This window comes from Acomys russatus, chromosome 3, assembly GCF_903995435.1.
Source record: "Acomys russatus chromosome 3, mAcoRus1.1, whole genome shotgun sequence".
NCBI classification, from domain to species: domain Eukaryota; kingdom Metazoa; phylum Chordata; class Mammalia; order Rodentia; family Muridae; genus Acomys; species Acomys russatus.
The window spans coordinates 6,744,941-6,771,689 of NC_067139.1; the positions used below are offsets into that span (position 1 = coordinate 6,744,941).

At 43.7% G+C, this 26,749-nt stretch overlaps 1 protein-coding gene across 8 annotated transcripts in view; it reads left to right on the forward strand.

The window, feature by feature from the left end:
• Window positions 1-26,749, forward strand: part of Elmo1 (engulfment and cell motility 1) — a 510,606-nt gene that overhangs the window by 481,751 nt on the left and 2,106 nt on the right. For all 8 annotated transcript variants that reach the window (XM_051168294.1, XM_051168265.1, XM_051168256.1 and 5 more), the window contains 3 exons: window positions 5,543-5,650; window positions 13,388-13,470; window positions 23,155-23,232. In XM_051168294.1, coding sequence (XP_051024251.1) covers window positions 5,543-5,650; window positions 13,388-13,470; window positions 23,155-23,232 — 269 coding nt within the window. The remainder of the gene's footprint in view (window positions 1-5,542; window positions 5,651-13,387; window positions 13,471-23,154; window positions 23,233-26,749) is intronic.

Below are 26,749 nucleotides of genomic sequence, written 5' to 3' on the forward strand. Positions count from 1 at the left end.
AAAACTTACTTCTCACCGAAGACGCTTCGTAGCTTCCGGTATTTAAGTGCAAACGCTATCTCAGAAGAATTCTGTTCCAGGTCAAACTTGTCTTCCCACTTTGAGGCCTTGTAGCTCACAGAAGTCTTGTAACTAAGTCAGAGACGTGGAGCTGAGTGGATCACTCAGGCGCAGCCACTCCATCAACCCTCTGGGCAACAAGCTGCTGCTTTCTTGTTTTAATTACATTTCTCTTTTGGTGTTTCATGAAACCTAATCAGCCGATTTTAACAAAAAGGTAGGTACAAATAAGCATGTACTTCCAAATGAAGGAGAAACAGTTGAGTTTTGGAAAAGGCATTCAATGGGTCATGATAACAGATAATTGACATTTCAAAAATGGGGAAGGGTGAACAGTAGAGTGATAGGGACACGTTCTCTAACTGAATGAACGAGTGCTTGTAGTCAGCCCCATGGAGAATGCAGGGTGGATGCTTCATGTATGTTTTACTCATGCAGATAAGCCTGTCCCTTTACAAGTGAAGAACGAACATCTTTCAGGCTATAATTTTGCTAAGGGCTCTAGCTGAGTGTCAGGACCAGGTGCATCATCAAGGTCCAGTCACCTTCCTGCGTGTATGAGAGTCCTGGAACCGTGAGCTAGAAAAAGACACACTACCTCCAAGGAGGCAGAATTCAAAATCAAAACAAGTCTCTGGCTTTGAAGACGTTCAGTGAATTCAGAAAGAAGTATTTGGAAGGCAGAGTAGTCTTCACTGCCACCATGGCTACCATCCCGCCTCCCGCCTCCTGACCCAGCAAGAAACATGTGCATCTGATCGCTGGGAAAGTGGCATGCCTTTTCAAGGCACTGTCCAGACCTGCTATTTGACTTGGACAGTTTGAGTTGAGTCTTAGACAAGATGTGAACTTTCTGGACACAATGATGATTTGGTATCGTTTAGGGCATCTTAACAAAATGGGGCATCCTTATGGGAGTGTTCTAACAACATAGATTAGCAAATGCTTCTCCACCTCTGTGACAAGGGACTCCCAGGGCCTGCTACCAAATATGGCTCTGCACCTATCTCCAGATGTCTCCTGCTTCCAAAGCAGAGTTGGTCAGACTCAATTCTCATACCTCCTGAATAGCCAGCATGTCACACTAGTGGTAGTAACTATCACTGGATGTTCTAGTCCCCTCTAAAGACCAAGAGGCATGCTTACCTGTGGCCAAGCTGGCAAAATGGAAGAAATTTTTGTTTGTTTTCTTATTGCATAAAGCAGTTACAGATAATTTGCATCATTGCAGAAAGTTCTGCTAGACAGTATTGTAAAATTTTTTACTTATCCATGTGACATCATAAATAGCTTTGATTGGACCTTTTACCCAAAATTATGGGCTGTCCTAGATAGCATTAACTGTCCGCCTGACATAGCCTAGAACCATTTGAGAATAACCCCTCACTTGGAGAATCACCTAGATCAAACTGGCCTGTGATGTCTGTGGGGGATTGTCCTTATTAGTCGTTGATGCAGGAGAGCTCAGCCCACCATGAGCAACCCCATCCCTAGGCAGGAAGGTAGTCGTAGGCTGTGTGAGAACAGTAGCTTAAACATGAGCCTATGAGCAAGCCAGAGAGCAAGGGAGGAAACAGTTTCTCTATGAGTTCTTCCTGCCATCAACTTTCCTCAATGATGGATTGTACCTTGGAAATGCAAGCCAAATAAAGCCCTACCACTCAAGTCCAGGCTGCTTTTGGTTAGAGCTACTACAGCACAGAAAAGAAATGAAAACATGAGTTGTGAAGTCCCTCTGTTCCTTTAATGTTGGTAGGGGCAATGGCATGCTGGGAGGAAGGGAAGGAAGGATCAATGACAAAGGCGAGGAGAAAAGGGGAGAGACTTCAAGAATGAGTAAGAACTAAGGAAAAGATTGAAGTATAAAATTGTCTCCATATTTTTTTTTAGTCTGGCAACGGAAAGACAACTGTTAATATATTGTGCTTTGTAATTGACTACAAGTCCTCCACATTAGTGCTCACATCCTCCTCCATAGATGCTAGTAAACAGTCTTTGATAATGTTCTCATTGCTTCTTGCTAATTGCTTTTAATGATGAGATCCACTCTTCTCTTGCCCAAAGGGATTGAGGAACTCATAGCATCATGCTGAGTCTTAAAAGGAAAACGCACATTTTCCCCCACAAAAGAATACTACAAATCAAGCTGCTGCTGCTGTTGACTGACACAGATGTCTCTACCACACTGTGCCTGTGTGCTGTGCTAGGGGGTGTGGGCAGCTTCCCCTTTGTCTATAGCAGCCCTACCTCTGAGACAGAATTATGCAAGATCATGATGCCTCCCACCCTAAGGTCTGTAGTATCTATTTCAAAGAAGATGCTACCACCTTTATCACTGCTCAAGACAAGTTTTCAGCCACGTCAGCCCCTCCTTCATCAATCTGTAATCCATCCAAAACTTCCTACTTGCTGAGGAAGAGAAGAACACGGTGCTCCCATCGGGCATGCACAAGACCCTTTGGCTCTTGACGATTGTAGTAGTGGACAGAGTAGGGGAACTTGTGTAGAGTAACAGAAGAGTCAGCTGGAGGCAGGAGGAAAATCAGGGCAAGATGAAGTCCTGTACACAATGCAGTTGAGGGTGAGGTCTTGTAACAGGTTCTCTTCAGTTACAAAGCAGACAGTCAGGCCAGAGTTCCAGGTGGCCTCTTGTGTTTCTGCTAAATAAGCTTCCATCCAACTTTGTAAAGTAGGTAGTCATTTCTGACACGCAATAAGTAGTGGTTTGTGAATTAAGAATAATTCATAAGCAAGAAAAGTTCTCTGTTCCTATCCTACATTGTCTTTGTCCCTACTTCCCAGTCCTGGACATAAGTGTTTGTGAAGTCTTTCTACTGCCACCATGAATTAAGAGAACACCTTTTACCTGAGTGTCAGTCTTTCATGTCTGCCATTCATTTAATGACTTCTTGTTGCTCCTGTGGAATACTGGGTACATTGCAAACGTACTGCAAATACTTTTAGGTGAATAAATTTATCCTGGAAATGTAAGCAGCAACACAAAATTAACATATTTTGTAGATGAATATACATTGCACAGCTCCTTCCATATTATACTAGCTAGTTCTGTTTCTTAATTCTCCCCATCAGGCCATACTGAGTATAAACGATCACTGCAGCATATAGACCTCTTGCCTTCACATCGCACCACTGAGTCACAGGCTAGCCCCAGCTGGCAAAGAAGGCATCTCTGTAAAGAACAGGCAGGTCTTCGTCAACAGAAGAACTAAGTGTCCCAGTGTCACACCCCACCAGCCTCCTTCCCATTAGCCCTCAGAGATAGCACACTTTACAGACAACCATTGGCAACATGTCGTCCTTGTGTGCAGGGAGGGCCACCATGTCCTGTTATTTCAAGCCCCTAACAGTTCTGTGGTGCTTAGAACACTGATACCCTCTAGACTTGACAATTCCTATTGTAATTCCAGCTTTGTTTCCCCAAATGCATCCTTCTCATGGATGGCCAGGATTTCTCGAACAATTCTAAAATTCTCTTATACACTAGGAAGACAAGAGTCACAGGCACAATTTCCTCTTGTGGGTCAAGTCGGGCATTTTCATTGTTCAATATGTGGCTTTTACTTCCATTCTTAAAGCTTTCTGTTGATTAAATGAATTATGGTTAAGTGGTGTTTTTTCCCAGTGAGAGCAATTTTAGGTTTAAAAACTCCTTTTATTAAATTGTAATGGAGTTTGGCCAGAGTAGTTTTAAAAACAATTTTGGACTGCGGGTACAATAGAGGTTACTCAACCAAGACCAGAGGGGAGACCAGGTGCATGAAAGTACCAAGGGGCTGGAGGGCACAGCTGCTGTATGGCAGATGTGCATCAACAAAATCTCCTTAAATCTTCATTTTCCAGTTTAGCCAGCACCAACTGTGCAAACATTCACCATCCGGCACTGTACCAAGGCATTGGGACCATAGCTGTTGTGAAGACAGTTGGCTGGCTTCCACACACTGTCCAGACTAATGAAGACCCCAGACTCTCTTGTCTGATCAGCAACTGTTCATGGTACAACCACTAGGGAAGGCTGCTTCCCTTGGATTTTACAGTAGGGAACATTAAGATGGTTAATGTGTATATAGCAATAAGGTCGGGCCACGTTGTGAGTGGTGCAGATAATTTCTGGAGACGGTCTGGTCATAATTGAGAGCAAAGAAGCCTTTCTGGGGAAGCCACCATCTAATTGAACCTTCATAGCTGTACAAACACTGCAGTCAACTTCCAAGTCTGTGAATCTATAGGTCTACAAGGGTCACTTGCCTCCTTCTCCCTGCCTCAGACTTGCTCACATCTTCTCATCACACTTCGGAGCTGGAGGGACAAAATCATGGGAGGCCAGTGTAAGAATAACCCTCAGGCTTAGTCATTTCCACTCAGGCCCAGACTGAAGGGGTTAGGAACGCTTGTGCGTTTCTTTACTCTTTCACTGATTCCTGAATTATTCAGATGATTTCTCCTGGATCCCACTGCTGTGACTATCACCAATGCCCCGATAGTTTACTCACAGATCATGCATGTGATCTGTTAGCATTGAAGGACAACTGTGTGTGCTGAAAGAAGCATGGCCTTGTGTGCAGTGTCCAAGCAGGCTGAACCAGAATGGCAGCACCTCAAGGCTCCAGCAGCGATCCTTCCTTCACCTCTCTCCCACTTTGTCAAGCTTTTGTGGCTAAAGGACTAGCCCCTGTGGTTATTACAGACACTCACGGAATATCCATGGAAACCACCCTCTTAGAAAATACTTTTCCAGTGACATTCCCAGTGGTCACTAATGTTGAAGAGCAGGGTGAGTGATACTGAACTACCAAAATCAGAAGGAGGGTTCTGTTCAGGAAGTTGTCTCCTGTGCCAATGTGTTCCAGGCTCTTCCCTACTTTTTCTTCTAACCAATTTAGTGTCTGGTTTTATTTTGAGGTCTTTAATTCACTTGGACGTGAGTTTTGTGCATGGTGATAAATATGGGTCCAATTGCATTTTTCTACATGTAGACATCCAGTTAGACCAGCACCATTTGTTGAAGATGCTATCCTTTTTCCATTGAATAGATTTGGCTTCTATGTCAAAAATCAGGTGACTATATGTGTGTGGATTCATATCTGGGTCTTCAATTCGATTCCACTGATCAACCAGCCTATTTCTGTGCCAGTACCATGCTGTTTTAATTACTATTGCTCTATAGTACAGCTTGAGATCAGATATGGAGATTCCCCCTGAGGATCTTTTATTGTATAAGATTGTTACCACCAGGACATGAAAATCCATTATTTCTTAAGGTCCACACCAGTGGTTCTCAACATGTGGTTCACGACCCCTTTGGCAACCTATTAAAGGGCCACAGCACTAGGAAAGCTGAGAACCACTGTCTAAATAAAATGAGTGGCTTTCCTCCTCGGGGAAGCACTGCTAAGAAACAACATGGCAATGTTTGTGAAGAACAGGATCATTAACCTTTTAAACATATGGTTTTTCTCTTCAGACAAGTTTTGGTATTGCCGGCTTTCACCAAATCACAAGGTCTTACATTATGGCGACTTGGAAGAGAGTCCCCAAGGAGAAGTGCCCCACGATTCCCTGCAGGACAAATGTAAGTGGCTTCCTTCCTTGTGTAGGACACATGGGTCTTGGTTGGTTAGTTACTTCTTATTCATAGCATATGGTACAGGAAACTATTCGCTTAAATAAACCCTTTGAACTTGACTCTTCCTGCAATTTTAACCAGTGCATCCCCATCAAGTGTACAGCCTGGAAGAATGTGAGGCTCAGGGATGCTCAGGGCGGAAGTCTAGTGATGCTTCGATACCTTGCCTGGAGGAGGAACGTAGGAGCTCAAGTGCCTGCTTTAAACTAGAGCTATTTTTAAGACCTAGAACCATATGTAACCCTGATTCTATCAATTTATTCTCCAATAACATGTGCGACAAACCCCACCACATATGGTTCAATGCGCTCTGGAATCAGAGCACAGGCTTAGTGAAAGAATCAAGTACCGCTTCTGCGGACTCAGAAACTTGGGAACTTATGATAAATGACTTTCCAGGAACTCAATAGGCCTGCAAGATATGTATTCTTTCTTATATTTGCCCTTTTCATGGGCTTTGTTCTAACACATGATTCTGAAGAGATCCTTTTAACCAAATACCAAGCCAGGTACCAAGTACAGGGAGCAGTGCTAAGTGTCGAGTCTAAAAATTAGTAGAACAACATTGAAAAGATGCCAGGATGGTGAATTAAATTGAAAGAGAAATGAGACAGAAGTAATACATCCTTGGAGGACACTCCAGTCAGAGAAAGCAACCAGGGGCTAGTTGTCAGGACATGCTTAAATAACCTTTGAAAGTAACGTTGGTCCTGCTGCGTTTAGATAACCACATCCCAGGCAGTTTCTTCGACCTCCTACCCCCTGCCGTCTCACATCTGGCTCCCTTCACCCCAGGGCCCATGAAAGTCAGATCTGGACTGCTTGCTATACAACTCAGGACCACAGGAAGCAAACACAAACCATGAGCAGGAAACTTCCTGACACTTTCAGGCTCTGCGTTGACATCTCAGGCAGAGAGCCTACAACAGTTTCTCTTCCTCCAGTTTAAAAATGGGACAGCCTGGTCTTTGTAGTGTCATAGTTCATTCCTGGCTATAGGAGAACTGCTTTGCCAGCATGTATTATTGACAGCCCATAGCAGGAAAAAGTAATGTGCTGATGTGAAACTCAAAGCTGGAGGTTGTGCCTAGGCACTCCCCACACTCCCCTACACACATACACACACACATGGGATTCCAGCTGTGTAAAACTGAAACTCAGAGCCAGGTGGTGGTGGTGCACAACTTTAACTGCACCACTAGGGAGGCAGAGGCAGGAGATCTCTGAGTTCAAGGCCAACCTGTTCTACAGAGTGAGTTCCAGGACAGCCAGGGCCACACCAAGAAACCCTGTCTAAAAAGAAAGAAAAAAGGAAAAGAAGCAGAAAGAGGGGAGAGGAAGAGAGGGGGAGGAAGGGAGAGAAGGAGGTGGGAAGGAAAGGAGTTAGTTGGAATTCAGGTGGCCACCTCAGACCTCATAAATCAGAAACCCTGGGGTAAGAACTGGAGCCTCGGTGACGCAGGTGTACTCTCAAGTTTTAGAAATGTTAGTGTGGATATCGCTAAACACTCCATGGTATTTTACAAACATGGCTTTTACAAAAAAGTTCTTTTTAAACATGAAGTGAGAATATGCTGTCAATTTGTAATTTTTGGAAAAAAGATTGTTACAGAAATAGAAATTAACTAATATTTAGTATCACTGTTGTTTTATACAGGAAAATATTCTTGGTCTTCCCTCTCTCTCTCTCTCTCTCTCTCTCTCTCTCTCTCTCTCTCTCTCACACACACACACACACACACACACACACACACACACACACACACACACAGGGTTCATCTCCCAGAACCTTCTTCACCTGGCCAAGAGATGGAGAAAGTGAACTGTGCAGGAGAATCCCCACACTCCTGACCCCACCCCGAGAATCTGCTCTCTCTTACGGAGTGCATCATTTATCCTCATCCCTACAGATGTCTAATCCACTTCTCAACGTGAGCGCAGGCATGTAACTGCCAGTTGGTCAGTTTTACGTGCGGTATGCCCGATTGCCTAGGAAATTAGCAGCCCTGCAAGAGAAAAAAGGTGTGGAGGATGACTAGCACCCAAGCCCTAAAAAGGGCAGTTGCTGGCCTTTTCCACAATACACTGCGCCATCACCTCCAAAGCTCCAGAGAAAAGTAGGCATGCAGGGAGAGTACCTGGCCTGTGTGGTCACAGAAGACCACAGACAGAGTGGTGGTGTCTCCGTCCTCCACACTGGGTTAGGCAGTGGCCGTGGCTGACACTGGTTCTGGGAGAAAGCAGCATTCTTCCTCCTGAAGATGATTCTAGGGGTCTTGTCCCTCCTTTTCCTCTGCAGCCTTAAGGTCCAGGGATGCAGAATTTCTAAGGCCATCTCGCACTTTATCCCTTGCAAGATAGGTAGACATCTTATGATTTTAAGAATGGGAGTGCGGAGTGTGTGTTGATGAGACTGCATCTATCTGTGCAGAGAATCGGAGAAGGGGGCACACTCATATAATAACGTGAAATGAAACTGAGTACCTAAGAAGGCACTGCGCTGTTCAGGAAACTGCAGTTTGGAGCTTCAAGCACATGCCTAGCTTACCTTCTGTTCCAAGTCTATATTCTGCCTGGGGTCTTAGAAGCAGAAAATGTATTCCACTAGAAAAAGTGAGAGAGAGAGAGAGAGAGAGAGAGAGAGAGAGAGAGAGAGAGAGAGAGATCTTGAAACATTCGGCCCTAAAAGGGAAATCTCCACCATACCCCTCCCCTCAGGGCTCAGGGAACCCTGCAAAAGAGGAAGAGAAAAGAGTATGAGCCAGAGGAGATGGATGACACCAAAGAAACAAGGCCTTCTAAACACAACAGAGCCAAAGTGTATATGATCTCACGGAGACTGATGGGGTCCTAGAGCTGAAAAGAGTGGACAATGCTCCCACCCCTAACCCAGAAGCCATCTCCAAATGACAACCGTTTGCAAATGAAATGTTACTTTTCTCCAAGGGAGCCTAACTGGGGCTAGGCTGCATGCCCAGCAGTAGATGGCCAATTGAAAATTAATTCGATGTCATCTTTGACGGGTCCTTGTCTCGATAATATTATGTCAGGACTTTTCCTTTTCTTGTCTTTTACAATCCCATCTTCCCTCCCCACCCCTCGCCCACTTAGGTCTCCTGTGTATCTATTGTGGCTTCTTGTTTTGTTTTTTTATAGGATCCTGCGTGTATAAATGATGGGTCTCTGTGTTTAAATCTGTCTCTTGTGCCTTTTCTTGGACTCTTTTGTTTCTGTTTGTTTTATCCTATCCCAATGTATCTGTTTTTGCTTTATTTCATTTCGTTTTCATTCTTTAGATGCCCATTTGCTTTCTAATGAGAGAAAGAAAAGGGATGGATCCAGATAAGAGGGGAGGTGGGGATGAACTGGGATGGGTAGAGGGAGGGGAAGCTATAGTCAAGATATGTCTTATTAAAAAAATGTTATGCTTCAATGACAGAAAAAGGAGTTACCCTTAATCAGTGGTAAGAGTCATTGCCTTGCCACAAATTTCTGTCCTCTCTTGAGGCCAGGGGGACTGTCTTGAGTTAACCAGGGCTGAACAGTCAGGTGTTGGTGAACCACAGTTTAACTGCGCCCTTTGCCGCAGCAGGTACTAGTGAGGCTTGAAGGACGCTTCGTCTTCTGTGAGCTCTTGCTTTTCATATCCATTCTGATTGCCAGGAAATCAGAAAGGAAAAACCCGCATTCCCTTGCATCTCCTTCCACTCGGCTTCCGTCCCAGGGCTTCAGGCTCTCATCGCCATCACCCCTATCAAACAGGAGACTCATTTGCTTTTCAGTCATGCCCAGTGCCCCTCAAGGCCTCTGTTTGAAAGAATCTAGGCCAGTTTTCTTCGCTCCCCCACATCAGAGGGACAGGGAGGAAAGCACAAGCCGATGCCCCCGCTCAAAGATTAAGCCTATTATAGAGGATGGAGAGAGCAGCTGATGGCCAGACAAAATGAGGGATTTGGGTCATGGAAGCACAGTGAAAAATGCAGGTGCTTCCATCCACTGAGAGAATTAATGCAGATTATTAGTAATGAGAATAATGGCAGGAGGCAGTTGCTAAGTGCATAAGGTATGCTTGGCACTGTGCTCAGAGCTTATATAAGTTATCTGCTGTGCAACATGAAGGTGCATTCCATCCATATTTTATAGCTAAGAAAAGCGAAGTAGAGACGCATTAAGTATAACTAGTTGACAGTTATGGGTTCGTAAACAGTAAGACAGAGGTACTTGCAGGCAGCCAAATCAGCTTTGGGACCAATTTTAATTCACTATTTTTCTGCCTGGGCTAAAAATGATCTGGGACAAGCCCAAAGCGGTAGAACAAGACATTGACCAAGCCCACAAAGACTTAGTTTCTGGTTCCAAAGACACAGTACGGCCCATCACTCAGTGCTGTGAAGTGGACGTGCTGGGTTAGGGAGAGCAGAACTCTGTCCTAACTGTTGGAGCAGCCTGCCTCCTGCCTCTGAAGCTTCTACTGGCAATATCTGCACACAGCAGTGTCTGTAAACAACACAGACTCAAGGCACAGAGCCACTTCCTTGAGGTGTTTTGCCTTGCCTTGCCTTGCCTTGCCTTGCCTTGCCTTGCCTTGCCTTGCCTTGCCTCCCCACCCAGGGCGGGGGGGAGCTAAAAGTGTTTAGTGGCCACAGTTGGTTTTTAATAATATTTTTCATTTAAATCATAATTAAAGTTTCTTCCAAAATACTAGCAATGAGTGTCCTAACTGTGTTTGGAGTGAAGACCACATTTGTGGATGTTCTTATTATGATGTAGGTACTGATACCTTCCAAACACAAAGGGGCAGAGCCTACAAAGGAAGCATGGCACTAAGACCACATGTGCCCCTGGCCAGCTGTGTGATGATGTATAAGGGATTCTTCCTCTTGAAGCTTAGGCTTGCCATCCGCAGGATGGCGGTGTTGAACTAAATCATACAGACCCTTTTTACCCGAGCAACTGTGAGGGATGAAGATGTGCCCCAGAGTAAGGGCATCACTTCTTTCTCTGGTCACCTCCTGCTTCTCCCAGCTGTGTGGCCCACTGCTTTATTCTCCCGTGTAAAAAAGAACAAATCAAAAAGTTAGCTTGGCTTTGCTATCCTGGGGCGCTCCCCACTGTGTGAGCATGGCCCCCTCTGTTTCTGCCCTGGACTGGAGAGGGCCCTGCTTTAAGTTCTCCCCAGGTCTAATCTTCCAGTATATCCAGAGGAAAAGCTATGGGGGAAAAAATGAAAAAGAAAAGAAAACAGCTTTTCAAAATGACTGTATTTTTAGAATTTTGTGTTTTCTTTTTAGTCATAATCTCATGAGCGACACAGCAGCTTATCTCCCTCATATGGACAATGGATATTTAAAAATAAAATATGGATAGCCACAATATCTAGTGAAAAGAGATTTTCTCCTGTGAAGCCTTTGTATTAAGGTTCAAAAGACTGATCCTGGCAGTTCCATTCTACATGTTTTCAAAGCCAGGGGGTGACTTAATTTTGTAGAAGAAAGACACTGTGGAGTTCATTAAACATTTCACATCTCTACAATGTACTTGTGACTCAAAAGCTGGGCTAAACCTTAGGAGGTTTTTGGTTTGCTTTGCTTTGCTTTTCCTTTTGGTTTTTCAAGACAGTCAAGCCTTGACTGTCCTGGACTAGCTTTGGAGAGCAGGCTGGCCTCGAACTAACAGGGGTCCCCCTGCGTCTGCGTCCCAAGTGCTGGGATTAAAGGTGTGTGCCACCACACCCAGCATTAGGAGGTTTTTTAAAATTGCTTTTCTAATTCGATTTAAAAATTCCCTTCAGTGTCTCCGTTGCAAAAGTAACCAACTTCTCCAAGTGTTGAGCTATGCTCTGCAGACAGACCGGACACCAAGGCAGCAAGGCCAGGCCTTGGTGAGATCTAAGATCAGTGTTCAAGGACTGACTTCAGGTCTCACAGATAGACTCAGGAACCATAGTGTCCACTTACAGGATTCCCAATCAAAGGAGACCAGGAGAGGGCCAGAAAGAGAAGGACTCTGAGATACAGGGCTGAGCCAGTAGGGAGAGGCCGAGGTGCTACACCGAGGTGCACAAGCAAGCAGCCCCACAGCTAGTAGCTTAGCACAGCAAAAGGTTTCTTACCCCATTACGTTGATGAAGGACTGCTCCAGTCACTTAGAGCCACAAGCTAATTTCTCCTTTGTCATACATACCTGTTTCATCTGGGTGGAACATGGGAGGAAAAAATGGCAGACAGGGACACACTTTAGCACCTTGGTCTGGATAAGTACTTTCTCTTACATTTCACTGGCCAGAGCTAGTTACAAGACTCCAGCTAACTGCAAAGGTTGCTGGGAAGCGTAGTCTCCTTGTGCCCAGAATGAGAAGCCAGATGTTGATATTGAAATCGAATACAAGGACTCTGGACAGAGTGTACTAGAATCAGGACTGTGTGGTGGAGGAGCAGAGACTGGGAAGTAGATGGCAGGGAATCCTGCAGAGATTGGAGCTCATCAGACACACATACACACACACACACACACACACACACACACACACACACACAAACACACACACACACTTCTCTGGGCTTGAGAGCTCAGGGCATGTTACCAGACAGGCAGAGGCTTAGTATTCTCGGGAGCTTAGCTTTTATACTATTGTTTTAATATATCATAAATTCATAATTTTGTCCTTATCAACACTGCAGTCAGTTTCTTCTGTGGAAATCTGCAGGCTTTAACTATGAAAGCTGCCCTCACGTTCAGGAAAGTGTAAGGAAGTGATGGCTTCCAACCGTCCTTTGACAAAGCCAAGCTAGTCAGCATGTGCAGCTAGATTCGCAATCCTTTGTGGGACTGGATGAATTGGTATTGAAGAAGGATAAATATCTTAGAGTTTATTTTTGTTTTTATATCAAGGTTCTGAGCCAGGCCACTTGCCCTTGTCTCTCGCATCTGCTCTTAAAGAAAATTTTGAATGCAGAGCCCTTTCTGTTTCTTATCTCCTCCCTACGCCTGAACAAAGCACACGATAGCATCATTCTGTGGAGCAGCATTACTTTCCAAAGGCTCTATCAGAAAGGAGAGTGTCGTTTATTTTATTGAGTTTATTTCCATTTCCCATTGAACAGGGAGAGCCAAATCCACCTTACAGAATTGTTGTGAGAATTAATGGTGTGGGAAAGGGAGAGGTTCTGGAGGAGAGTTCAGAGCTGTTTGGAGTCAGAGCCGGATCTGCTTATTCTGTTTATGCAACACTCAGAAACAAACAACATAGATGCAAATGCTGGGGGTATCAACACATCTAAAGCACTCGGCATTGCTCCTGGCACACAGAAGCCCTTACAGTGTTAGCAGTAGAATCACCTATCTTGCCATAACTACTGTTACCTACTGGGCATCTATTATAATACCATCACTTGTAACAGCACTGTGATGGGTATTATTGTAGGTTTTAGCGAACCAAATTATATTTGTGGAACTAGCATGCTAGAGATACTTTTCATCAGAATATAATGTGTGTTAGTGTCTACTTTCTGAACACTACCCGGCTTGTCTTCCTCTTGTCCCTCCTCCTCCTCCTCCTCTTCTTCGTGTTGAGGCTTCAGGCAGTGCCAGCCACAGTAGCACACTCAACGAGTACCTTTGCTGCTTTATTGACATTAAACCTTTCAACGGTGTAGTAACGTTCATTGTTTTTATGAATTGCAGTGCCGGTGGCAGATATCAAAGCAGTGGTGACGGGAAAGGACTGCCCTCATATGAAAGAAAAAGGTGCCCTTAAACAAAACAAGGTATGGCTTCTAGCTCATTGTAAATGGTTGTGTCTGTACAATGCAGAGCGCCACCATGGTGGTGATAGCTTTCACTTATGCGTGCGTTGGAGGGCTCACTGTGGAACCAATGGATATTTTATGTAGAGTAGGGAGATGTGTGCATTTTATGTAGAGAGCATCTCCACTTTCCTTTCCTCCTTCCTGATCCATTTCTTTCCTTTTCTAATGCCTTTACTCTTTCTCTACATGGCCACTTTTCTAGTGCTCGCTGTCTCTTGTTCTCCCACTCTGTGTCTGCTTCTAACCCTGGAAACTACAATGGCTGTTCTCCCTCTGTCTTTGTATGTCTTCCTCTACTCATCGCCATCCATTCTACAGACCTCTTCTCACCTCGTGTTCGTGGGATCCCCTCCCCTACGCAGCCTCACTAGAGTCTCAGTGAAGCCTAACACAGGCAAACACCAGCTGAGTCAAAGAATATTAGAAAGCATTAAGGGCCCCATACCCTTCAGCATCATAGAAAAGAGACTACTACGTATCCAAATGCAGCTTAAGGAAAGCAATGCCCAGAAGTACATGTTTAGGTACCCATGAACAATGCATTTCTCTCCATGCCTTTACAGTTTACTAACTAGGTTCCTATGTTGTTTTATGAGGAAACAAAATGGTAACATGATTTAGAAAGAATGAAAGTCTCCTCCGTTTCTGGGTCAGAGGGTACGTTAAGGAGCCAGTTCCTTGCTTATACCCCTTGGTATTCTGTGTTATATACCGTACATCAACAACGTGTTTTGGCTGTATGTGGTTATTGTACATGTAACCCTAACATAAAGGAGGAAGAGGCAAGAAAATCATGAGACAGCATGGCCTACATATCAAGATCCTGTATAAAAAAAAAAAAAAAAAAAAAAAAAAAAAAAGTTTAGATTTACCTGGCTGCTGTAGACATGTGCCAGATGTCACATGAATCAATAATTTATTTCTTTGATTCTAAAAATAGTGTCTAAGACGAACAGAAAAAATAAACCTTCAGATATCTTGCTCATCAGTCAGGGTTACCATAAATAATCCCTGTTTCCTGATTCTAAATAAAGATAAAAGGTCATTGCCCTACGACTATGCTCCAGGAAAACAAAAGGTACTGTGGAGGTATGGTTCAAAATGTCAGAAGGGAAAGAACAGGCAAGGATGCTGTTTGCAAGATGCTTGCTCCTTGTGTTACATGGCTACAATTCAACTCAAATCCACATGCATTCCGTCATTGCTAAGCGAGCCACAGCACTAGCCTCTAGAGCATTCCACGACAGGCATAATCCTACAGAGGAATGTTGGGAAGACTACAATCTGGGTAACCTGTTGTATAACCCCTGTGGGAGCTTCCATGTCAGAGAGACAAGGGCTGTGCTGCTCATAAACTCCAAGGAGCATTGTAAGCTGTGGCAACGAATGCCAGCCTTCATGCTTTGCCTCTTACGGTGCCGACTTCCTTCAACACCAGCAGGGATCGCCATATGTTCCACATGTCAGGTGTTCCCTCTGCAGTCTCGGGGCGCACAGGCTCAGCTCAGCTCCACAGAGGTTCCTGCTTAGATAACACTTGAGCTGAGCAGGAAGCCATGTGAAGAAATTGACAGCATAAGAGTCTAACCCAGAGGGCTCAACTAGGAGGGTTGGCTGGCAGGAGAGCAGTCTGCTGGGATTTGAGTATGCTGACTAGGCACTGGAAATTCTGAAAAATATTTTCAGAGGTTTCCTGTCTCCCCCCAGCACGTGAAGGTCTTGAGAACTGTCACTCTCTTCCTGAGCTGAACAAAATGGCAGGTTTGGCAAGAGACCCTGTAGCAGTAAATGAAATAGAAAGTGATCTAGAAAGATAACTGATGTCAACTTTGAGCCTACAGACGCATGGGGACACACATGCATGGATACTCACATGTACACACATGTGAGCCCAAACATGTGAACACTTATACATTCACAGATACTCATACATTTCTCTCTCTCTCTCTCTCTCTCTCACACACACACACACACACACACACACACACACACACACACTTTCATGCAAGAAAAACCATAGCCCAATTCTCTTGTTATATTAACATAAATTATCAATCTCGACCTGACTAACTCATTTCTTATTACTAATATGTTCCAAGGAAATTAGAGGCACACCTCCTCTTACCCTGAAAAGGAGGGTGAGGTGGAAAAGCCTACAAAACAATCATCAGAACCAAGGCTCTGGTTTCTCTGTAAATTGTGTAAATCATTTGCCTTTTACCAGAATGACACAGATATAGAGCTTGTCGGATTGGAAAGTAATAACTGTGATTTCAAATGTTATGGGCTACAATAGGAAAAGTCAACATTATACGAGAAGTGTTCAAATGAATTGGTTCTGTCAGAGTAGAAACGATAAGGACTAGACGCTTAGATCAAAAAATAGAAAAAAAAAAAAGAAAGAAAGAAAGAAAGCAGGAGTAGTATCAGAGAAAGAAAAGGCGCAGATAAAATGCAAATATTAGTTTTTTAGTCAGCCATGCAAAAGCTTGCTATGTGTTGCTGACGACCATGGTAGTAAGAGTGTGTTGAGTGGTTAAAGCAACTGGACGAGTGGAGCAAATGGAAGCTACATTAAAGAGACAGGAAGGAGTAATTACCATGCTCACATTTGAAAAGAAGGCAAAAGAGGAGTGGAAGGAAAGGGACAGAACAAGTAGGTACTGTCCCCAACATGGTCATGTTTATCTAAACGCATCACCGATCACTTTCAGTATAAACAGTCTAAGCACAGCAATTAAGAGACAACCGTTTCCAAACTGATTTCTTACACAAAAATGACGAAAGTATACGTTTTAACAATGCATTGTAAAAGCTCAAGCAAACGGTTTGGTTTGGTTTTTAAGAAATAAAACAAAAATAGCACTACAGCTCAAGAAACAGAAACCTATACAGAAATAAAGGATGGACCATCTAAGGAAAACGACAATGATGACGACACAGGAGAGAGACTGGATGGCTGGGGTCCAGGCTCTTTGCTGTGGGAGTTTACTACGGCTCGGGAGCATTATGTTCTAAGTGCTGTGTTGGGTTCTCCTAGCAGGTTCTGGATAAAGATCAAAATGCGCCTGACCCCATACAGGGCAGACCACTTAACCTTGAGGATGTCCAGGCAGATGTTGCCCCGGATGTCTGAGATGGGGAGTGGGGAACACCGGGTGATTATAAAGATAGCATATGGAGAACTCTAGAGAGAGTTTATACCTCAGCTCTTCACAGCTGGCATGTGCTCTACAGATGGCCCCTGTCCATTTGGAAAGGTTGTCTGATTCAGAGAGCCCAGAAACTCCCTTATCACTAGACAGTCTGAGGGGCATCAGCGCCTGTTGTGGGCTTTTGCCCACAGGGTCCCAGGTGGCACCCCATTTGTGGATGCTGGCAGTGTCTGCGTAGTGATTCGGGGAAGCCATCCCCAAGCAGCTGCCATGGCAACAGGAACATGGGCAGTACACAGCAACTACAAACTCATAGTCGTTAAGTGAAGGATCATATGTTAATTCCAATCAAAGGAAAGCTGGGGGTCCCTCTATTAACCTTATACAAACCAGACCTCAGAAGAGAGGAAATTATCAAGGAACTATTTTTTCCAGAAGGCACAACAACCTTCCCTGACGCACATGTGAATTTGACAAGAAGCATCAAAATACATGCGTCCAGAAACTACTAGAGCAAAAAGGGACCTCAGCATCCCTCCTTGGTAACCAATAGAAATCAGCCAATGGACAGTCAAATGGATTCCAGTGGTATGAACAGCGCCACCAATCAGCTTGATCTAATTGACCTCAATAGAATAATCCAGCCAGCCAGCACAATACATGTTCTTCTTGGGCTCACAGAAACATTCACCAAGACATACATTGGTCCATAAAACCGTTTTGTTCAGTTTTCATCGTGACAAAAATAAGATGTTTTATTTTTTCATAACAGTAATCTTGAAAGCATGTTCTTGGTTCACAACAAATTTAAAACAGAAACCAACAGCAAAAATGCAAATATTTGAAAATTTAACAACACACTTCTAAATAACTGATAATTTAAAGAAGTCATAAGAGGAATTATGTGTCTCAGGCTAAATAAAATTTTTTTTTAAACCAACAGCTTATGTTGGATGCAGTGAAAGCATCGTTTATAAGGAAATTTATATTAGGTGCTTAGAAGAGAAGCAAGCACTGAATCATTGATGTCCCTATCATAAAACACTAGAAAAGAGGAGAGACTCAGTAAGAAATAAATCAATAGAAATTAAAGATAATAAAACTGAAAATGGGAGAGGACTCAACAAAACCCAAGTTAAAAAGATGAAGAAAATTGACTATGTAGCTTGACGGAAAGAGAGAGAGGGTGAAAATCCCAATCGCCAACGTGGGCACAGCCGTGGAGACGAGTTCGCCTTCTTCTTTCAGGCCACATGCCTTTCAGACAGTTTTTACAGCTAATGAGCAGCTTCTGAGATTTTGTGCAGCAGGGTTCTCTGTGAGCTTAACTGCTGGACAAGGCCATCTTATTTATCAGCATGAAGAAGTAGGAAGCTTTGCTCATAGAAAACTGCTAGTGACTTAGTCTTGTCATGCATTTAGCATTTGCTGGTGTCTGGCATAACCCAAGGCATAGCATGGAAATGTCAAGGGAGTTGCTCCTTCCCTTGAGGTGTCTGTGCATTCGGTCAGTCAGCACTAAGCATCAGAGATCTGATGGGCTCTAGCAAAGAGTGGTGGCCAGGGCAGATGTGGCCCAACCTCTTGCCCTCGAGCAGTGGTTCCCAAACTTCCCAGTGCTGCGACCCATTAGTGCAGTTCCTCGTGTTGTGGTGACCCCAGGCCATAAGGTTATTTTCCTTGCTACTTCATAACTGTAATTTTGCTACTGTTATGAATCATATTGCAAATGTTTTTGGAGCTAGAGAATTGCCAAAAGGTTTGTGGACCACAGGTTGAGAACCACTGAGTGAGAGTCTGAAACATTTAACAGAGGTCAGGACAACAGGAAAATGTCTGTGGAGACAAGAAGTAGGTGGTTCTTCATAGTACAGAAGTTTCCTGACAGTCGAATTACCACAGGTGGGGAAAAAAAACTCAATGCAAGACTTGATTTTAAAGGTATGGGATTTCTAAGTTCATTTTCTGTAACTGTGAAAGTCTGTGGTAGTTTGCTGTGTGTTTTGGTCAGGTATCCCTGGGGCTTGTCTCCCTAGACAAGGGGCTTGGAGTTCTGCCACCAACGTTACCAAAAGATAGACTTCGGTGGCTCCTACAGGTTCAGATAGAACGCATTTCTGGTAAGAGACGCTACCTCATTGCCATGCTCAGAAAGTAATGAAGTGGGGCTGTTGGTAGTCTAGGGGGTTACTGCATTCATTGTCTGGCTTGGACAAAGACAGAGGACCATGTTATGGAGAAAGGGAAAGTCGCTGCTTTGTCCCGTCACGATGAGCAGATCCTGAGGCTGGGAGGCCAGCAAGTGAACACTGGCTTGGGTATTTTATGAGGCTTCTTCATCCCCTCCCCTTTCCCCTATTTGTCCTATTTAAATAGCCACTTCCATGCCTTCCCACCATTTCCCTTTGCAGTGTCTCGTGGGAATAGGAAGCCACCATTGCAGTGGCCTGTTCTACTTCCTGTGTCTACCAGTGTCTCCTTTACTGCTTTACAGAGCTCAGCTTCTGTCTTGCCACGAGACTCTCTAACCAAGATAAGAGGCAGATTCTGCTAGAACTCAATGTATCATTTAAAAAGCTCTTATCTTAACTAAAATTCCTGCCATTTGGTTGACTTCATTCATCATGATCCATTCATTGAGTGTACTGAGCCTCTCCTTTGTTGCCAGGCACCAGAAGTACAGAGGTTAGTATGGTCCATTCCCAAGTTCTGGGTATCCAGTGAACTAAGATTTATGGATAAACATAGTTATTATTTATCATACATCTTAACAAAAAGGAAACACATATGTTACCAAGGGAAAGCTGAGACGAGGTCAAGAGCGAATGGCACCTGAGCTGGCCTTCCAGGTGAAGGGGACACGAAGAGGCTGAGGTGCATGTGCTTATGGGAGGGGCTGCTCTGCCTGAGGAAGAGTTCACAGCACAGCTAGACAACTGAACTCTTGAGATGTTCAGATACGCTGCAGCCAGAAGGTTTGAGAGGTCTATCTTTGTGAAGGGGGCAGGCTCTGCGCTACATGAATAAGAGACAGTCTTTTTCCTTTTAAAATAGAAACTCAGGCCGGGCGTAGTGGCACATGCCTTTAATCCCAGCACTCGGGAGGCAGAGGCAGGTGGATCCCTGTGAGCTCGAGGCCAGCCAAGGCTACACAGAGAAACCTTGTCTCAAAAAAAAAAAAAAAAAAAAATAGAAACTCAGGTTCCGAGGTGTGTAGATGCGATGCTGTGAAATCTGCTGCCTATATCTATGGTCATATTTAACATCTACATATATGCCAAACTATATCATGTATCTTTCATACAAACATTCCACCCTTAATGTGACTGGATCGATGGAGAACTCACATAGTTAAATGAGCTCTGGTGAAAATGGCCAATGTGTTGTTACCCAAAACAATATGAAAGATGGCAGCCAACGCTGTACACTAAAGATACGTTGTGTAAAACTGTACTCTCATATTGTAAGCCCATCATTTACCCATGGCAGAATGCATACTCAAATGCCTCCTAATGCTAAGCACTCTTTCTGAGTGTCTCCTCACTCTGCCCGTCTTGGGACAAGTCTCAGAGCTAGAGCACTGAGTGTGAGCTTATGAGTTCAGAGGCCTAAGTGGGTGGAGAAAGTTTGGCTTCTCCTGGTCCCTCTTTCCCCACAGCAAGGCCTGTTCAAAGCCTTCCTGGACAGGACAAAGAGGCACTCAGTGGAGCAAGATGGAGATGGGCTGCTATGAGATCTAGTTTTCCATGTAATTAAATCCAGAAAGAACAGACTTTCAACATCGAGCAACAAAGCCTCGAGGTGTTAGCTATCTGTGAGTGGTGTGTGTGTGTGTGTGTGTGTGTGTGTGTGTGTGTGTGTGTGTGTGTGTGTGTGTGTGTCAGCCTATTCAGCTGCCACCTGGAGCCTGTCTTCCTTATGGGCAGTTTGGACAGGTGGCAGTTTCTGGAGAGTTGGCCTGAAGCATGCCATTGCTCCCAGCTCCACATCCTCCCTTCTTGAAGTGCTGGAGAGACGACCTTCACCAGATGACTCAGTGACAGCAAGCCAGGGATGTCAATAAAACCCATTAAAAATGATAGCACCCTTTCATGCAGGCATGCAGCTCAGAGAATTAATTCCTCCCACCCCTCCCAGGCAGCCCTGGTGAGATTAGAGTGGGAATTGACATTCTCACAAATTTCCCATTTCCTGCCTGTATTTATCAGGAATCTAGGTCACGACAGCTCAGATCCTTCATGTCCTGAGAAGTGTGAGCCAAAGGAGGGCAAAGCCCAAGGTCACCGTGCTCCTTCCTGTCTGCCCTCCGGCTCTCTGCAGCAGAGACAACATCTCAGTTCCAACAGCCCCATTGCCGATGGCTGCAGCACCTTGTCAAGGGCATGGGTCTTGGCTAGGTGCTGCTCACACCAGCTGTTGTCACAGGGGTAGGTAGGGCAGAAAGACCTTGGTGAAATTCACCTCATCCTGTCAATTTGGGAAGGGACCTCCTTGTAGCTAGAGTTCCAAAGCAAAGCCACCCCTCCTTCTCCTCCACTCTTTCAAGAATGAGTCAGAGTCCTCCAATTGAATGACTCTCACATCAAAAAGGAAAATGTCATTTCTGTCTAAGAAGAATTTTATCAGAAACCTATTTTAAGGCCAAATAATGACCCATAGCTAGCACCTACTAATTCTCCCTTTATGTGCTAATTTCCAGTGTCTACAGGCTGCATTATCACAAGTGTGATCAATAGGAACATTTCTCCTGGGTTTTTTTTCCTTCATGTAACATTAGACTCTCCTTCATGATCATCTTAACTATTTGTGATTGTTTTTAATACTCAAGGGAGCGGGAGAGATTTAATATTTCATAACTTTCTTACAAGTAATAATGTGTAGCTTTGGCTTACTTGGGGATTTTTTAAAATACTCCCAGGAGTGGAATTCATGGTTGCTGATATATGTTGTTTTATTGACTTTTTAAAAAAGATGACATAAATTTACGGTAACACTAGTATAACTATTGCCATTTGATTATAAATCTAAAGGCCTTGAGACAGTGTTATGAAAACAAGTGCCAAACTCCTAGGAAAATGTACTTTCTTACTTGCTTGATTGTTGCATAACTTCACTGAAGCTTGAATGGGGGGGCTGAGGAAGAAAGTGAATAAGAAGTGAAGAGACGAGTTTATGCAGGCGAGCATCCATGACTCAGCATCCTTTCCTTCCAGGGTTTCTATTTCTGGCAGAGTGAGGGGACCCTTTGAGTGTGAGCTGCATCGCAGCCTAGCCTCAGAGCGCAGCTGCCCCTCCTAGTGAGAGGACAATTGGAGGTGAGCCAGACAGAGAACCCCACAGGAGCCAGAATAGCTCAGCAGTAAGCTGTGTTCAGAGTGGGGCCAGCTAACACAAGGTCTTCGGGGTTTGTTTTGGAAGAATTCTTTAATTCATATGAAATATTCTTTCTGGGGCATTGTGATGAGTCACTTGCCAAAGGCAAATCCTCTCAGATATCGAGGTAGGAAATGATATGGAGAGGTTTGGCTTCCTAGAAGAAAAGTGTTTTGTGGTCAGTTTCTCAGCAATGCTGTTCCCAGTTCATAATAGGGCAGAGGTTGCAATCAGTGGTACCTAATAAAAGTGCAAAGAAGGTATGCTAGGGCATGCATTATCACAGTACAGGATACTGGTATGGATGAACTTGACTCTTCCTGTCCAGATTAGGAGCCAGGGGGGGTTCTAATGTGGGCTATTGGTTGTTAGCTTCCAGGTGCTCTACTCTGCTGACTTCTCAAACCAGTAGAGTGACTGTGGTACCCAATATGGGTATGGCACACCCTCTGATAAGTGTTTTATAACCTATGCATTAGATATGGCACTAGGTATTTCAGCCAACTGTATCCAGGCACAGTGAAATGAAAGTGTCCTTTGGCCCTTGGCACTGTGGCACTGGCCCATTGTCTGCACTCAGTAAGTTCACACCAATGATCGAGTCTGTCTTCTGACACTGGCATCTGTGCTTCTCTTCTGCATCCTATATCCTCTACTGGATAAGTCTTGGATGTATGTATCCTTTGCTGACAGTGGTACAAAGATCCAAGGATAGATATCAAGATATAGGCCTACCCAGATGTCTCATTACCTCTGAATAGCATGTATATTTTGGGGAGTCCATATCTCTATGGGATTCTGTCTGCTAGAAGTGACTAAGATTGATCAGCCCTCAGTGCTGCTGACTGAAGGGCTTACCACCTCCCCGCCTTCTTGGAAGGGAGATACACAGCTTTGGCCATGCCCCATCAATCTCTCCAAACCCTGCCCCATAAAAAGCAATGATAAGGCTGGTGCCCTGATCTCATGACATTGAGATGGTTCGAGCAGGCCTGTGCTGGATGAAGAAGAAGACTCATGCTGGTGAACCCCTTCCTTTTGCCAACCTCGCAGGTGTTCCCGTTCTCCAAACGGTGATCTCGTTTCACGTGGTGTTTTCTCTGCTCTCTCCTAGGAGGTGCTTGAACTTGCGTTCTCCATCTTATATGACTCAAATTGTCAACTGAATTTTATCGCTCCTGACAAGCATGAGGTAAGTTAGGGTCTTGGTAAGGGTTAAGTGATAAGATAAAAACAAGAAGGACATGTCGTAGAAAAGAAGAAATGTCACTTCTTGTAGAAACCTGCTTTTAAAAAATAATGATGTCGGGGCTGGAGAGATAGATGGCTCAGAGGTTAAGAGCACCACCTGCTCCTCCAAAGGTCCTGAGTTCAATTCCCAGCAACCACATGGTGGCTCACAACTGTCTATAACGTGATCTGATGCCCTCTTCTGGACTGCAGGTGTACATGCAGGCAGGACACTATACATAATAATAAATAATAAATCTTTTTTAAAAAAGAAGAAGAAAAAGAATGATGTCTTGTTGACATGGAACAGAAGCCTCCTAAGCACCCACCAGCTACAACCCACACGTCTTAGCAGCCGTGTGTTCTGCCCTCATTTCCTCTACTATAATGAAATGCCTGCAGCCATTTAGAATAGCGGTTTACATCTGACTCCTTTTTTCAGAAGCTTGAATTTATGGTCAGTTGCCTATAGATGAGTACCAGGTGCAAATGGAGGAGGAGCCTGCTTGCTTCTTAGCAACAAGGATGCAGAGGGGAATGGGCCAGTGTTTTAAGTATTCCTCATTAGGATATACCCTCCAAAGACTCTTTCCACTGGGCCCACCTCCTGAAACATCCAGCATCTCCCAAGAGTTCTCCATTCACACGGCCTTTGGAGGATAGTCAGAGTCTAAACTGTAGAATGGTCAAAAGACAGAAAGTGTTGATGTGCCAATGACTCAGGCTCAGCAAAGGCTTAACTAATCTGGAGAAAGAGGCAGCCCTGGCTAGGGCCTTGATGCATACTGAATATTTAATTTTTGTTCTAGAGCTTCCCCCAGATAAACTGGTATCTCTCTCTCTTATTCGTGGGACTGTCTGATGAAGTAGTTTCTCCACCAAGTCTCCTGAAGCTATTTTAAGAAGTTTAGGGCTGCCTCTGCTGTTGGAATCTTATTTCCAAGATGCTTTCATTCCTTTTTGACATCTTGTTATATGTATAATTTGCTCCTCTTCTTGAAGCACACTGTCAGCTATATTTAAAATATTTAGCATAAGTCTAGGAAAATGCATTTGTAAAATAAAGTAGCGGTTATGGCTGATTTAACTTTTTCTCTTGTAAATCAGGCCCCAACGTCATGCTTGCAACTTTATTTTTAGATAATACCATTCAAATTTTGTTTTTCATGTAACTGCACAAACAGCATTTAGGAGGAAGGGAACATTTTAATAAAATCTGACTTTTGTTCTCATTTCCCCGAGGAGATTCAGTTAGTTTAAAAGGTACTTAGTGTCTGGTTTTCACTGGTTTGAAGGGTTTGAATAAAATTATCCATCCTAAAGAAAGAGAAAAGATTAGACACAAATCCTGCATTTAGAATGGTGCTTAAATATAATTCTGTGTCACTTGACATTTAGTTTGCAGAGGGGTAAGACTTTGTCTTCATCTCTCTGAAAATAGATAGCATATCCTCCTATTTCTGTTTTTTAAATAGCGTTGTGGTTATGAACAGGCCAACATATCCAAGATATACAAGAGACAGAAAACGACCAAAAATAGGAGTTGAACTGTTACTTAAGTCAGTGCCAAGCTATTTTCCCCAGTGTGTGCATTAATTCCAGATAAGGCTAAATGCTCTGGCACTGCCAAGGTTTTTCTTTTTTCTTTTGAACATAGCTGCCGCTTCTTATAGACTATATATATGCTTATGAGAACTTTCAATTTCTTCAAGTAGTATCATTTTATTTTCATAATTGCTATCAAAATAGAAGATTCTTGTGCAGATAGCCTCCTTTAGCAAGTAGAGGGAAAGAGGCCTCCCAAACCTGGAAACCTGACTGTGAGGAAGTTTTTACAGAAGTTCATGGGCCAGCTAGCCTGGCGTGCAAGGCAGTGGACAGCAAAAAACAGTCCCTGTCTCAAACAAAAAGCAAGATGAAGACTGATATTTCCACCCTGTGGTACACACATATGTACATGCACGCACGCATGCACACATGTGTGCACACACACACACAGGATAATTGTAACTAACTTGCCCTACTCTATATCTGGCCCAGTTAAGGACTCTACAAACTTACAGTCATTCTGGAGAGTGGCTGTCTAATATGAGTCTCCCTAGCGTACCATCAACATGGCAGCGGGCTGCATTCCATCTCAGAGATCAGCAGCAGCCTTGGCCTCCATGGGTTTCATCAATGACAAGTTTAGCTCTCTCTGCAGACCATTGTCACATCCTGTTCCACAGTGAAATCATTGCCTTCTGACCTTTCCCCTCTCTCTGACATTGAAGACCATTGGAATTATATTGGGTCACCCAGATAATCAAAATAATCTCTCTCTGTTGTGGTCAATAGACAATAGCCTTGTCCCTGGGTCCTGGAGTAGAAATATGGTTTACAGGAAAGTTTTCTGTCTACCCTAAACTGCAGCATCATTGTTATATATCCAAATTAAAGACAGATGATAGAATACAAGGTACCAGGCAGATATTATGTTATACAGCGTTTATTAAATGAGCATGAGAGGAGGAAAGGGGCAAGGGGTACCCCAGAGAGAGAAAGAGTAGAAAGAGAAAGGGGAGAGAGGGAGAGTAGAAAGAGAGAGAGAGTGGAGAGAGGTAGAGAAGGAGCCACATGGAGGCTCTGTCTTTTATATGGCCCTAGGCAGGGCCACGCCCCTGTGGCAGGTAAGCAGTGATGTCACAGGTAGGCGGACTGAAGCAGAGTCCTAACAATCATTGTGGCATCTTTCTTTCCCAAGAGTTCCTATAACTGGTAGCCAGAAGTCGAATCTACTTCAAATTCAGCTTTCAAGTAACCCTAGCGACGTTTTCTTTTTTGTCACTTTGCCACTTGTTTAAAAGTTAGCATCCACGGATGGCTGATTTCTGTCTAAACTGTGAATCCACTAGAGTTTGAGAAAGGCTTTGCTTCAATTCCATCATCTCATTTTTATTTATTATTGAGATAAACAGAAGCAAGTCTTAACAATTGCTTATATTCCTAAAGTTGGAATACATGATGGCAGGACAAATACTTGATTCCTTTGCCAAATTTTTAAAAATGATAAGCATGTCCTAGAGAAGATAAAGAAGATGTGTTTGGTGTTTAAATATCATTATGAAGTCAGAATTTAAAAATACATGTGTCGTCATAGGTTGTTGTCATCTTTACTAGTATCCAGATTACCCGATCCTGGATAATAAGTGCATCATCAAGTTGGCTTATGAATCCTAATGACACAGTCCCATGCCTTTAATGACTTCCTGGCTTTCTGGTAGGATAGGAAAGTCCAGGTTCAGCTTGTATGTTTCCCGCGTATTTTTTTCTATCAAGCCTACTTACTTTTAATAGGAATTAATTAATTAATAACCAGAATATTGATAAAACTTATTGCAATTTGGTTATAATATTTAGGCTTTTCAGAAAACAGAGCTAAAAGTGAGATTTTTTTTTTACCATAAAATCTATCATGTATTAGTGCCGAGAATTTCAAC